Below are 14,350 nucleotides of genomic sequence, written 5' to 3'. Positions count from 1 at the left end.
TTTGATACACTTCTAAGCCCTTCACAAACATTTTTATGAAGTTTGGTTGCTCTATGATACAAAAATTATACAGGCAGTTGAAATATGCTGTGTGTAATATTTGGCGGAGATTGAGGCAACTTTGTTGGATAAGTAAAGGTATTGCAAGGTTGGCTTGATGGTGGAGCTACAGAGCATGGCTAAATGTGGTCTGAGTTCTGGGCTCATCCCAAACATGTAGGTGATTTGGTTTCTCTAGCGTCAAGCATTTAGGAATTATGCCTCACTTCCTCTTTGCCTGTCTTCGCTGTCAAAGTTTGTTTCACAGTCAAATGGTTAGGAGTATCAAAATTCTATGCAATATAATTCTTTATAATAATAATAAAAATGATAATTGTATTTATATAGTACCTTTCTTAAAAAGTGCTTCACAACCAGTAAAAAAACAGACAGATAAAAAATAGAATAGAATAAAAAACAGAATATTAAAAGGTACATAAAACATAAAGTAGAGTAGAAACTGTTACAAAAAAGCTTGCTTATTAAAGTGAGTTTTAAGAAGGGATTTGAAGGATGATACCAAACTTGCTAGCATGATCTCCATGGGCAGGGCGTTCCAAAGTCTGGGGACGTTAAAAATGATCAATAAAATTTTAAAATGTATTCAGAAACTCACAGGCAGCCAATGTAAAGAAGATAAAATAGGGGTAATATGATCATGTCTTTTTGCTCCAGTTAAGAGCCTAGCAGTGAGAATGAGCCAGAGCAACACCATCACCTGAACACAATGAGGATGTCCTCACAGGGGCCATTGTCCCTTAAGAGGCTTGACCCCAACAAAAGAGCAGCTGTGAAGCTAAAAATTAATCTGCTCTTATACAAGGCCGAATTCAGTTGTGAGTTGTTTTTGTTTTTAAACAACTAAGAATTTGCAAAGTTATTATTATTGGACCAAAGGTCTCTATAATCTACCATATATTTGCTCTTTTAAAAGAGCACAAGAGGACAAGGGACAAGAACACACACACACACACACACACCACAGCTTGTTCAGTCTGTTGGCTTCCCCTGCCTTGATGCCGGTAGAACATCTGCAGCAGCCTGTTGCACACGTTGAAGGACCTGAGTCTCCTCAAGAAGTACAGCCTGCTCTGTCCTTTCCTGTAGAGGGCCTCAGTGTTGTTCGACCAGTCCAGTTTGTTGTTGAGCTGCACTCCTAGGAACCGATAGGAGTTCACCATCTCCACCTCTTCCCCCTGGATGGTGACAGGGTTTGGGGTCTTCAGGGACGGAAAGTATTGTTATGGGGAGGTGAAAGTGTGAGCAGTTAAGCTCAGTTAAGTTAATTGTAATGTTCTTTGTATACTTTGTTGCTGTTGAAATGTTGAAATAACACATTGCACTAAGTAAATATAGCAGTGGTGAAGCAGTTCTTTGAACATGCATATGTTGTATATATGTTGTAATGTAGAGATGGGACGATATATCGAAATTCAATATATTGCAATGCAAAAAAGTGCCAATATGTATCGTGGGTCAGAAAAATTTATCGCAATATTAGCTTCATTTTATTCCGCTGCTGTAATCACAAATTATATCATTTACACTTTGTAATGACATTTTAAAATTGTTTATGATTGCTAAAAAGATTTGTGGCTCAGAAATAATCTGCACAGTCAGATGTTTTATTCATTACATCATATTGTGGTTGTATCAAATCATATCATGAGATAAGCATATCGTCCCATCTCTACACTCTTAGAAATAGAAGGGCTAACTAGAACCATATAGGATTCTTTGACTTGTCCTCATAGGAGAACCCTTTTTGGCTCTAGGTGGAACCCTTTTTGAAGGTTAGACTTAGAACCCTCCCAGAGGGATTCATCTAGAACCCTTACTAAATGGTTCTACTTAGAACTCACAATAGGTAATTACATCTGGAACCCTCTAAGAAGGGTTCAGTAAAGAACCCTGAGGTTTTAACAAGAACCATCCCTCAGGGTTCATTACAGAACCCTGAGGTTATACCTAGAACCCTTCCAGGGGGTTCTACCTAAATCATTTTATTTTTTTTACAGGTTCCTCTTTGAATCGTTATATGGGGTTCTATCAAGATTCCTTTCATATTTTATAGTTTTTAAATAATGTACGCAGCAATTACTAATTATACAGTCAAAATCACTTTTATTAAGACATCTGTTTATTATGAACTCTTAGCAATGACAAAGAAGATGGAGAGATTTTCTGAAGAGGAGCCAACTGGATCAGAGTGGCTCTGTAGATCTTTTGGAAACTTCTGTCTCTCCTCATATATAGTGAATAAGCTCAGGAGCAGCTAAAGCAGCAAGATAACTGTCCACACAAGCTCTCCTCATCTGTGGACTTGTCTCCTGCAATGGCAAAACGGGAGAGAAAAAGATGGTTAGTGGCTGCACATTAAAGTCTCCATAGCACACCAATTGAAGTTGTCAACAACAACAAAAGAACACAAGAAGCTGAAAAGAACTGAAGCTAATGATTTGAGTGCGAGTGGTATTTGTGAAGCATTGCTTGAAGGCATCAGCACAAAGTACAGATCCAGAGTGCAAAGTGCTCCTTTGTTCTGTAGAATGTACAGTAGGTCTTGGTCTATACAACCTTCAAAAATTCTTCATTGTGCCTTGAGGACTCAAAATGAAGATCAATTTTTCTTTCCAAGGTCATTTACAAATGGCAACTCCCTAAATCCAAGGCTACAAAATTTCTGAAAATGTATTGAAATGTAATTTAAACATCCAGCAGATGTCACTGTTTCTTTGTGCATGTACAAGTTCAACCCTTGTCACAGCAGAACTTTTTAAACATGTCAAGGGGACCATGAGTGTCTTTTTGCATAATTGAGATGGGACATTATTTATTTATTCATTTTTTATAGTTGTGGCTTCTTTTTTTCAAACCTTTCGGAATTTTTAGACCTTTGTGTTTTTATGTGATGTAGTAGCTTTTAATTTCTAAGTGAATGTGGAAAATAATCCACTTAATTCCTTTTCATACTCTGCTCTCAAGGTACAAGAAAAAAAAAATCCACTGTTCTTACCAAGTATTTACCTTGTCAAAATCTTAATGTTTGATCAGTTGTGGTCAGTCTGAAGCTGAAGTCCATCTACCTCTTCAGGAAATAACCAAGCGTCTTCAATCTGGATCCATTTCTTTGGCAACAAAAACAAACTCACAGGTTTAATATTGTGGGAGATATTTGGTAGGTAAACACAATTAGCCAATTAGACAAGGTACAGGCCAAGAGTGGGTTTTATATTATTTTTGTCCATAGTAAAAAGATAAACATGTTTAAACATGTTTTTTAGGAAAACAATGTGAAAATAAGGGTATTATAAACATTAACCTATCACAAATTAATCAACAAAATCACGTGGAGAAGGAATGACATCATACACATGCCTATATGCTTGTGTGTTAAATATATTTCTTCTAAAGACTACTTCAACTTTGAAAGGCCCACAAATATGCTATTTGCCTGACATTTTTATAATCTAGCATTTGACTTCAAGTTTCAGTTGGCTCTGTCAGTTTGAATTGGAGAATGCTCACTACAAACTGAGAGACACTTTGGCTCTACTTTGGAGTAAAATCAAAATCAATTTGGCATATATGGCAAAAGCTGTGTAAACAAAAAATGATAATGAAATCCCTTGCCAGTAATCAAAAGCCCCTGCTTACCTTCTTGTCTTCTCATGTTGACCACCCACTGCTTCAGTCTTGCTGCATCCTACGCCTAAGGGAAAACTATTCAAGAATACACATTAGTATTTTGCCCATCAGCCTTAACAAGGGGATATTTACCTCACATAATAGTCTATCCTAAACCACTATGGTTTTGACTTAGGGCCCAGTCACATTATCTGTTGCCTCTCATTCACTTCCATTCAAAACTACACAAAGTCATGATATGACGATTCACTCTCCTTTGTGAAGAAATTCTTGCTAACTTTTGGGATACAATTTAAACTAGACGGCACGTCAAAACAAATACTGATCACTAACTGTATATTGTAGCCTTTCTGAATGTAAATGTATCAGAAAAGGGATGCTGTGTGACTAGTGGTGAGGTTACAGACACAGAATGACAGTAAAAACATATGCTGTCCTCAACTACTGACCTTAAAATGATCATGGTAAATGGTGTTTGAAATCTACAATTCTTTTGAGTGGGAAATATCTGTTACAGCATTACATAATAATAATGGTGGAATAGGACAAGGAGGATATTAACAAACGCTACACAAGTATAGTCCGTCTTCTGGGGTCAAATAGTGACAGTGCAGGGCTGTTCACAATCATGTTTTTGACTTTGTCAAAACTCACTTGTGCTGCTGCAGTACAGTTCTTGCGCAGCAGGGCTTTCATGAGCTCCACTAGTGTTGCATAGTTGGGCACAAACTTGCTATATCATGCACTGAGTCTCAGGAAAAAACGCAGGGTAGCAGTATCAGTAGGAGGAGCATTCAGGATTGCGGTGATGTGAGAATCCCAGCGTGACAGGTAGGACCTGCCCACTAGATAATTGACAGGTAGGACCTGCCCACTAGCTAATCACTGTCACCTGCGTGCTAATGAGAGTATAAAGCCGCCTGTTTCTGTCTTGCACTTGGAAGCTGCATTGTTTGGTGAATACTGGTTATATGTGATGCATGTGAAGCAAACAGCTTATTGTCGATTTAACTGGTGGTTGGAGCAGCAACCCACTTTAAGGAGTTGTCATGCACTTGGGTGATCTTAGTATTTTCTATTGTCCTACATCCTTTCTAACGCTGGTTTCAGGCCCATTACCGGAGGGGAATCATTCTCTGCTGGTCCACTGGTGTGAGCAGGAGATAGCATCAGTGTTTAGTTTAATTCACACTTTGGTTCAGGTTTGGTTGTTCACTGTTAAAGTCGAGATGAAACGGCATTTCGAGAGTATCTAACTTCCGTATCGTGACGTATTTCCGAGTGAAACAGGAAAGACAGGCGGGACACAACGTTGGGAGGAATTTGATTTGAACGTTGAAAAGTGGGCGTGTCATAACGCCCGAAGACACACCGAAGTACCATGCTGTTGCTAGCTAGCTAACGCTAATGAATGTTAGCTCTGTGCGCTAAAAGTTGAAGATTGATTGATGGGTGGATGTCATGATATTATTGGTTGAAATTGGTTATGGGCATGCTTACGTAAGCACACGGCATATTTTGTTTTACAGGAAGAAAACATGATTGAATTTTGATATAAGAATACAAAGAAATTGATTTTTTGTATTTTTTTTGGCATATATTGTTAAATAGGTGCACAATATGACCGGGGATGTGATCTAAAAGGGTTAAAAAGGCATTTTTCATTTCATCTCGACTTTAAGTATTAATTATCACATATTGAATCACTATGAATTCACTTTGGCTGATGATCACTAACGCATGTAGATCGTTTTGCAGTGCACTGAGTTCTGTTCACCAGCCACTCCCTTGTACTGGTGGTGCAGAGCCCCTTTACTCCGGTGGGTCTGGGCCTCCTGTCCCTCTCCCCTTAATTTACTTTTAACAAACTATAAGACTTACCTTAATGAAAATAAAGTAACTTATATTTTTTTATACTGAAACGCACATCTCTGTTTGGTTCATTCACTTGAACAACTTGTGTGGGTCTCATTAGTTGATTGTAATGTCAGCTACTATGCAATTCTATGGTTGAGAGAGTACCCATTTGGTCACACCAGGGTCATTGTTTCTCTCAAAATTTATTTCCAAGTAGTTTGAGCTTAAAAATCAACCTACACTTTCTAATGCAGTTCTCAGAATTCAATTTCAAGTCTCTGAGACAGTGGGCGTGGCTACTTGAGGTGTGTTTGTTTACTGGTACTGTTCTCTGCTTTGGTGTACTGTGCTGCAACAGTGGCTAAGTTTATTCACAGTTAGAAATGTGCTGGATTGGACAAACATTGCTGGAATGGTACAATAGGTTGCTGGCGATGTTTTTTTTTAAGACAGTTTTATTACATTTTGTATGTAACTATCTAATTGTATATGACTAATGTATATCTTCTATAGTTTGATTTGCTAATTATTTAGAGATGAGCTAACTAGCTAACGTTGGCTAGCTTGTCATCTTAAAACACTTCTTTAACCTTTGCCTTGTTCTATCACATTTGTGGTTTACTAATAGCTAAATAGTAGTTTGCCACACCCAGCAAACATTTTCAATGTTGGGATGCAGCTGAAAATGCGCTTATGAAAATGTATAACGTGGATGACGTGCGGTAGCATTTTTAGTTATTTCATTGATCCATTTGCCAGTGACGGTGAGGCTATGAACAACTTGGAAAAGCTCTGAAGACTATCGTATCTACACAGTAATAAAGTTGGATGTGTACAGATCAAGTCTGTGGGTCATGACTTTGTTTACTTAAAAGCTGAAGTTGAAGGAAGGTGCCCACTCACAATAAGCAAGGCAGAAACAATTTTCCAGATTTTTGAACGGACCCGTCGTTCTCTGTACAAGCTGTGCGGAGGTGTTAGTTGTAACAAAGGCTGACGTAATGAATTAGACATGTAGGAAATTTTTCTAGCAAGGTTAGCTAACATATGCAGTAATGGTATAACTGTTAATTTACAAGCCACTTATGGTCGCTATTGGTTAGCAGCTAACTAGTCAAGATAGCTGCATCACGGAGGACTGTGAGTGCGAGCCAAGTCTGTTGGGGGGGATGGGCGTCAGGGGCGTGGGAGGATATGTGGTCGAGGGCCTTCAAACAACAACAAAAACACAGCCTCGGCCCTTTCCTGTGTTATTGAATGCAGAAATCTACACAGCGCGTGCGCCGTGAGCCGTTAACTTTGTTTCACTCACTAACATTCAGCAACCCCTGCTGATATGACGTATACACTTCAGGAAAGCAGAAATATTACACATTGACCCTTTAACCAGACAAAATATGGGCCCTTTGGTGTTTCACATATAGCAGCCCAAGACACTTTGGATTAGGGAACTATAAGTGACTTTAAGAGCTGCAATAACAGCTGTACGTTACAGTAACTGATGTACACTTGGTGTGGACAGCTCAGAGCATATGTGCTCTTCTATCCATCATTTTTATCGGGCGAGGTAAGAGGCTGGCCTACAGACTTTCACCTGCACTACTATCATCACATTTGAGGACTCAAACCCATCTAACGAAAACACTAGAACAGAAATACATAAACAAAGCAAACAATAGAAGAAGCCAAATGGGCCATCAGAATACCACTTTCCACAATACTCCAGTACATACCACATAACATGCAACATCTTAACATACAATCACACACCATCTTCCTTCCTCCTTATTTTAATTACTAGTGTCTCCACGAATCAATTCATGAATAAATCCCATAAAAACCCATGATACTAACCTTACTTTTTTTTAAAGCTATGTTATTTTTAATGGATAATTAATGTTTATGCATGTGTATGTACGTTCCTTCCGCAGAGGGCTTTCAGGTGGTTGAGACATTTGTTGCCCTCTGCTTCCCAGCTGATTGCCGCTTTAACAGCCATCTGATGGAATGAACCCCTTCTGGAGCGATGGAGCCACGCCCTCTTCCCTGAAATTAATTTTAATTGGTGTTCCCATGGGCAGGGCGGGTCCCCATTGCTGTCCCTCAAGCGATGAACGTCATTCTCTTGGAGTTTGTTGGTGGCACAGGGTGGCCATCATATCAGGTAGGCGTGGCTATTGTCCTCACGCTGCGGAAACCGACTGATCCAGAAGCAGACACACAAGAGCCAGAGTACCCTGAACTGGACCAGCAGAAGCAGCGAAACCAGGAACACCAGCGCTGACTGGAAACACTGTCCACAGCAGGCCTGAGGAGATGGGGGACAAGGCGGGGACAAGGTAAGATAATCATCATGTTTGCTTGATTTGTTTGTTCTCCAATATCAGAGGATGTATGCAGCAAGATAGTCCCAATACGTTCCGCTCTCTCGTATGGAGACAATGTTACGCCAAACTCCATTACAAAATCAGACAGTTTAATGCTCTCTTGCTTATCGCCAAAAGTACATACCTGGTAGAACATTACATGAGACCTTTTACAAATAAAAAATGGTCTCAAAAGTCTCATTGTAACATCGGCATACATACTGATTAACTAAACAGCATTTTATTTCAATAAAATCTGATCTTTAAGAATTGATTCACACTGCTCGCTGCCGCTCTCCGCGATGTATTTTGGTGGAAGAAGATTGCGGGAGTAACGAGCGAACTAATTCTAAAAGTTGAAATTTTATCGAAATAAGCGCTGCTTTGTGTGTTGGATCTATACCGAATTGAAGAGTGGATCCTAAGGATTCATAAACGTTTAAAATAATGCTATACCATTTTTTTACATTTTCTATCAAGGCAACATTAAGTTACCATATTTTTGAGTCTGGTGTAACTGATACGCCATACGAGAGAACGGAACTTATCGGGGCTAGTAGCAGGAGGGATAAATTAAGGAGAAAGAGGGAGGAGTAGAGTTGACAGAAGATGTAAAGCTAGTGTGGGATTCGTGGAGAGGAAAACAGATTTATATTACAATAGAAAACTTAGTGCTGGTATGTTGTTCCCGTAGCAGCGGTGTTGACAGTTTGTGCGAGCTGTCAGGTTCGCCAGAGGCAGGGCGGGGTTGGCAAATCGAACGAACCTCTCTTTACACATTCCTCGCTCCACAGCCTGGTAAACTTATAAACACGGAAACTGACATAAATATTATCTCTGTTTTGAAAAGGCGCCGAAGTTGACGGAGAATTGTTCTGGCTTGTTCTATAAGCCAAACGAGGCCCAGAACAGTCAGTCAGTAAACATTGGTGAGCTGGTTGGGCTGAGGAGCCACTTCCTCTCTCACTCACGACTATCGACACAGAGAAATGGGACTGTATCAAAAATGTCACTGTGCCTGAATCCTGAAAACTCCAAACAGCTATTTTAAATCTGATGATGAACCCGTTAAGGCCAGACTGCTCTGAGACCTAGAGAGAGCAGCCCGACAGTGAGATGATTTGACGTGGCCTTGGGGTTTCTCTTCTTGCCCTCAGGTGCCGTTATCTCTTGTATGTAGACAACGGTACGCCAAACTTAATTAAAAATGTGACAGTTTAATGTGACTTTGCCTATCAGCAAAGACACATAGGCTACCATATACAGTATGACTGAAGACATTTACTTATTTAGTATCCACCTTTCAATTCGGCTCACATATAATCCACCAATCTAATCCATATATAGTCCATCAATAAAATCTCAATTTTTAATAGGCTGTTGGTTGACTCTCCTCCTAAGAAAATTACAGGCGAACCAATTCTTAAAGTTAAAATTTTTATTGGAATAAGTGCCTCTTGGTGACTGTAGGCCTATGGCTAATTGGAGAAGAGCTCCTTATGATTCACAGTAGATCGATGAATGATTTCTGCAGCCCCATTTGGACCCTGAAATATCAAAATGAGGAATAGTTTCATTTCACTATAATTTGATTCACTAGAAATTATTAGAGAATGTATAATAATGACTATTGTAATCCTAGGTTTCACTCTCACCACTATTATCTCCCCACATAGGCTACAGTTCTACAATTCAATACTAAATCAATAAAATCTTGTCATATGAAAATGTTTAAGAAGTCCTGCTATACAGAGCCATCACTTCATGTGACTACTTATTTGAGCAGATAATAGTAGCCTACCAATGGTATATGTTGTTTCAAAAAGCAGTTACATCAGGCCATTATCACGGAGTTGTTAGTTGTAGTTAATGTGGTAATCCTGTAGTTTCTGTCTTTTCAATCAAACAGTGTGGCCAGTACTGTGACATCTTTTTCCTTGGATTTTCTGTTGATAAAGTTTTAACTTCTGTAGGTGGCACGCTTTTCTTTGTCTGTTCAGCCCAGGTGGCTATTACTGCTCATGCGAACTACCCAGTTTTCTGTTTAATTCAAACAAACCGGAAACATAAAACGCATCAGTTCTTGTGTGCCAGAGGATTTTACCCAGGAAAGACCTACCCAACACTGGGTGTTTTAAAATGGCAAATGTGAAATCTTTCAGGAATTGGCTATAGGTTGACTCACATATCAATTGGCGATAGAGAGTAGTCAAATGGACATTTATTAATCTACTCACCCCCATGCCAGTTGAAACTGCTGAAGTTTGTTAGTCCATATAACACTCCTGGAGTTTCCCAGCACAACTCTCAGCCTTCTCCAAAACAATTGAAGTCTTTGAGGACTGATCTTTAGAGTTCCAAAAATAACAAAAAATAACCATAAAATTACTCCATACAGTTCGTACAGCATAAGCCAAGTCTTCTGACGCCATATGATCACTCTGAGTGGAACAAAACCAAATTGTATCCATTATTTCATGCAAATCGAGTCCTCTCCATTGTATTTTACTTCCGCATTCAACTGGCATGGGGGTGAGTAGCTAGATAATGACTGAATTAAAATTTTTGGTTGAACTATTCCTTTAATGCTGTTTGTTTCCATCTGGTGTTACACCAGATAGAAAAACAAAAATATATGCACCAGAATAAAGCGTTTCTTTTTAGCAAAAGCTAACCTTGCTGGCAAGCTAGCATGCTGATGCCAACTAGCATAGTAATGACATCAAAAGTTCAGTTACAAGGGTATCAAGACTGTACAGTAGCTAGCTCTTCATCACTGGAAAACGCTTTTGAATTTTTAGTGCTCTCCATTCCAAATGCTGAGCCAATATTGATCTGGTACTGGGAATAGTCATGCACAAGTTTCTGGTATAGGGAGTAGGTGACAACAGACATTTGAAAATATATAACATATGACAACACCTGTGGATAATTACTTTAAATGTTTTGCAAGGGAGAAAATGGAATTATAAATGGCTGGAAGATGCCAAACCAAACAAGGATATTTAGGTCAAAACTGTAGAAAAATTAGTGTCACAGATACAGATTTTTTTCTTATCTGACTTATGTCAGCTTGCACGAATTTAAGTACACATTCTATTATTGCATATCAATGCATTGAAAGTACATCATCTTCAACTTAGGCCATGAATTGTATGCAAAAAATGTACTAGTAACTGATGCATTTAGATAAATGTAGTGCAATAAAATGTACTGTGGACTGTGGACACTGTATATTCGGCCCATTCACATCTACAGCGATAACTATAAAGATAACTATAAATTATAACGATACATTGTTGCATAGCTTTATTTCTGCGCCGAATATTCATAGAAAAATGGAGGATGATTACTTTAATGGCTTGCTTTGATTTTACGCTTTCTCTAAAGTAAATAAACAACATAGTTGAAGGATTTGGGTTCATTCTATATGAATGTGGATTAGTGTGGAAAATAAAGCTTTACTAGTCCCTTGTTTTCCCCCAAGTAGCTGTTGGCCTTGCTCAGATAGCAGCCTTGTTAACATACTTCAGGGCGGTTTGTGTGTTTGTGTGTGTGTGTGTGTGTGTGTGTGTGTGTGTGTGTGTGCACATGCATGTGTGCACACTGATGTTGAGTCATAGCATTAAATAATTTAATGCTTTCTTAATTTTTTTTTCCCTCAACAAGGTGAGTGGATAGTCAGTAAGTGCAGCCTCCAGCGTCTTCTAACAATTAATTCAGTTCCATTCAGTGTAAAAGGAATCATTCTTGTTTTGGTGATATATAGTCATGAGAATCTAAACTGCCTAAAAGTATAAGAGTAAACTTTTGATGTCTTGAATCGGATGTTAAATGTGTATGTGGGTAAGTGCTGTGTTGTTTTGGTATAATAGTATTACAATGGATGGATTATGTTATTAGCAGATGTCTACAGCCTAACTATAAGGATAGCAGTGTTGCTAATTCAATTTCAAGGAAAGTAGCTATTAGCTGCTCAAAAAATTACAAGTAGCCAGATGCCATCATAAGCTAATTTGCCTATATATACCCACATTTTTTGTGAGGTCCAAAAATCAAAACCCACCTTAATGGAGGATCTAGGGGATGCCAAAACATTTGTCCATTTACAACCAATTCCTTGTAATTTTACAATCTACATAATTGATGCCCACATAGGGCTAGGCGTATGACGGTATATACCATCAATACCGTCAATACCGTCAGAAATGTGTCAACCGGTAGAGATTTGTTTCTACCATTTCTACCACGGTAGCTGTACTCTTAGTATCTCTGGCTATCAGGGTTTCCGTACAACATTTACCGGAATAGTCTAGAGTAAATTTAATTAGCAATAAAAAATTTAAACCAAATGCAATGATACAATAGATGCATTTTATTAACAGTTGAGCCGAACGGGTCGTTAGACTGTGGAAGAGTCTTGCTGCCTTCAGGTGCTCCTCATAAGCTTGCACTTCCGAGTTTCCCAATCGTAATTACAGCTCATTGTGTATTCAATGAAGTTACTGTCTTTTTGTTATTTCTCACTTAAAAAAGTGAGAAATAACAAAATGACACAAAAGTACCAAACAGAGCTCAGCTACTGTAAATTCTACTTTCCAATTTATATTTACCATTTTATTGGGTCGTTTAAGTGCGACCTGTAATTGCACGATTCCTGACAGCATTTGAAGGCAGCATCGGCTTGCTACAGTTGTGACTGTGTGGCGATGTAGAAGTGGGAAAAATCTAGGAGATAATGAGGTAAATATTGGACTTTTGGACTCACAGTACAATCGCTTCGCTCCATAACACTGGGATTCTGCTGTTTGGAGTAATCTTATGGTCATTTTTTGTCCTTTTTGGAGCCGTCTTTGCACAGAGAATTTAACGACATAAAGCCGACCAAAGTTCTGTGTGCGGTAAAAAAAGAGGTCTAGTTATTTCGGTACTGACCCAACCTCTCCATCTAGTAAAAAAACCAGAGCAGAACTGGGATTTATTCAGTGTAAAGTAGCCTAAAGCTGGGCAAACGCATGTACGCTGACCAGAAACAATAAAAATAAAAATAGTGCAGTTCTAGAAGAAATAGGAATAAAAAATGGGCGTCCTGGTGGGATCAGTGGTCAAAGGAGCATGTCTTTTGCCTTGCCTTGTTCTGTCCCCATTTCGCTTTCTATCTCAGTAATAGTTTAATTTTTATTTTTTTTCACACAAATTTTGTATGACAAAGTATCAAACAGCAGAGGTACCCAATGAGACCAAATCGCATCGCCGGCAGCCACGAAACAGGCTGCAATGTAATCCGACGGGGCAAATCGCACCGTCAATGTACGTCCACTAAAAGTGCTTGTTTTTGCCACAGACAGGCTCAGATTGTTATTATAAGTGTCTGACAACATTATGGAAAGGACCCTACAGAGAAATTAAACGTTTTTCTTTACCTTTCGCTTGATCCGGTCTGTGTGTAACCAAGTCTCGCTCAAGTCTCGCAAGAGTTGAGTTGTTGCAGGAAGTTACACACAACACAGTTACACAAACGTTTTATTTCTCTGTAGGGTCCTTTCCATAATGTTGTCAGACACTTATAATAACAATTTGAGCCTGTCAGTGGCAAAAACAAGCACTTTTAGTGGACGTACATTGACGGTTCACATTTGCCCCGTTGGATTACATTGCAGCTCGTTTCACGGCTGCCAGCTGACGCGATCTTGCTCAATACTGGGCCAATTTCAAAAATTGTTGTCCCCATTAGTTACTTAGACACAAAAAGTTTGGGAAAATAGGGTCCAGGTTGAAAAATACCGAAGTTACCCTTTAAGTCTCTAGTCTCTATTCTGTCTGTTTTTGGGTCCGGTGTATCCCTGCCCCATCCCCCACCCAACCCCCAACACACACACACACACACACACACACACACACACACACACACACACACACACACACACACTCACACACTAATCTGTATAAGTGAACTGCATTGTGGCTGTTGTATGACGGCATTAGTCCTCATACTGATAAATCTGCTCATATAGGAGATGGATGGGATGGCTTTAGCTTTCATCCACTGCTTTATTACTCATGCATGCATGTTTCTCTATGGTCTCTCTCTCTCTCACTCTCTCTCTGGTTTAGAATGTGTATATTAGCATTTGTGGGTGTGTGTTTTCTGTTTAGATAAGCTTTGTGTATATGAAGAGTATTCACATAAGTTGTGTGTTTGCACATGTGATTCTGTGTGTGTGTGTGTGTGTGTGGTGGTGGTGGTGGTAGTAGGGGGTTTGGGGGGTGTAGGTGGAAGTGAGGCTGACCTCTCCCATATCCCCCCTCGCCCAGTGGAACAACTCCTGGAAAATACCACCGTTCTGTTTTTCACACCTCACCTGCTGTGTGTGTGTGTGTGTGCTAACTTTAATATTATGTTTATAACCTCTCCTCTGCAGGCTGGGTGTGTGTGTATG

The 14,350-nt window shown here is 39.3% G+C and overlaps 1 protein-coding gene across 1 annotated transcript in view; it reads left to right on the top strand.

The window, feature by feature from the left end:
• Positions 1 to 7,751: 7,751 nt before the first annotated feature.
• The window catches only part of arrb2b (arrestin, beta 2b), a 41,990-nt gene continuing 35,391 nt past the window's right edge, over positions 7,752 to 14,350 (top strand). Inside the window, exon 1 of the mRNA XM_078291629.1 lies at positions 7,752 to 7,883. Within this exon, the coding sequence (XP_078147755.1) occupies positions 7,861 to 7,883 (23 nt within the window). The 5' untranslated portion in view covers positions 7,752 to 7,860. The remainder of the gene's footprint in view (positions 7,884 to 14,350) is intronic.

Source organism: Centroberyx gerrardi, chromosome 23 (genome assembly GCF_048128805.1).
Source record: "Centroberyx gerrardi isolate f3 chromosome 23, fCenGer3.hap1.cur.20231027, whole genome shotgun sequence".
NCBI classification, from domain to species: domain Eukaryota; kingdom Metazoa; phylum Chordata; class Actinopteri; order Beryciformes; family Berycidae; genus Centroberyx; species Centroberyx gerrardi.
This window is presented reverse-complemented; position numbering and strand designations above follow the sequence as displayed.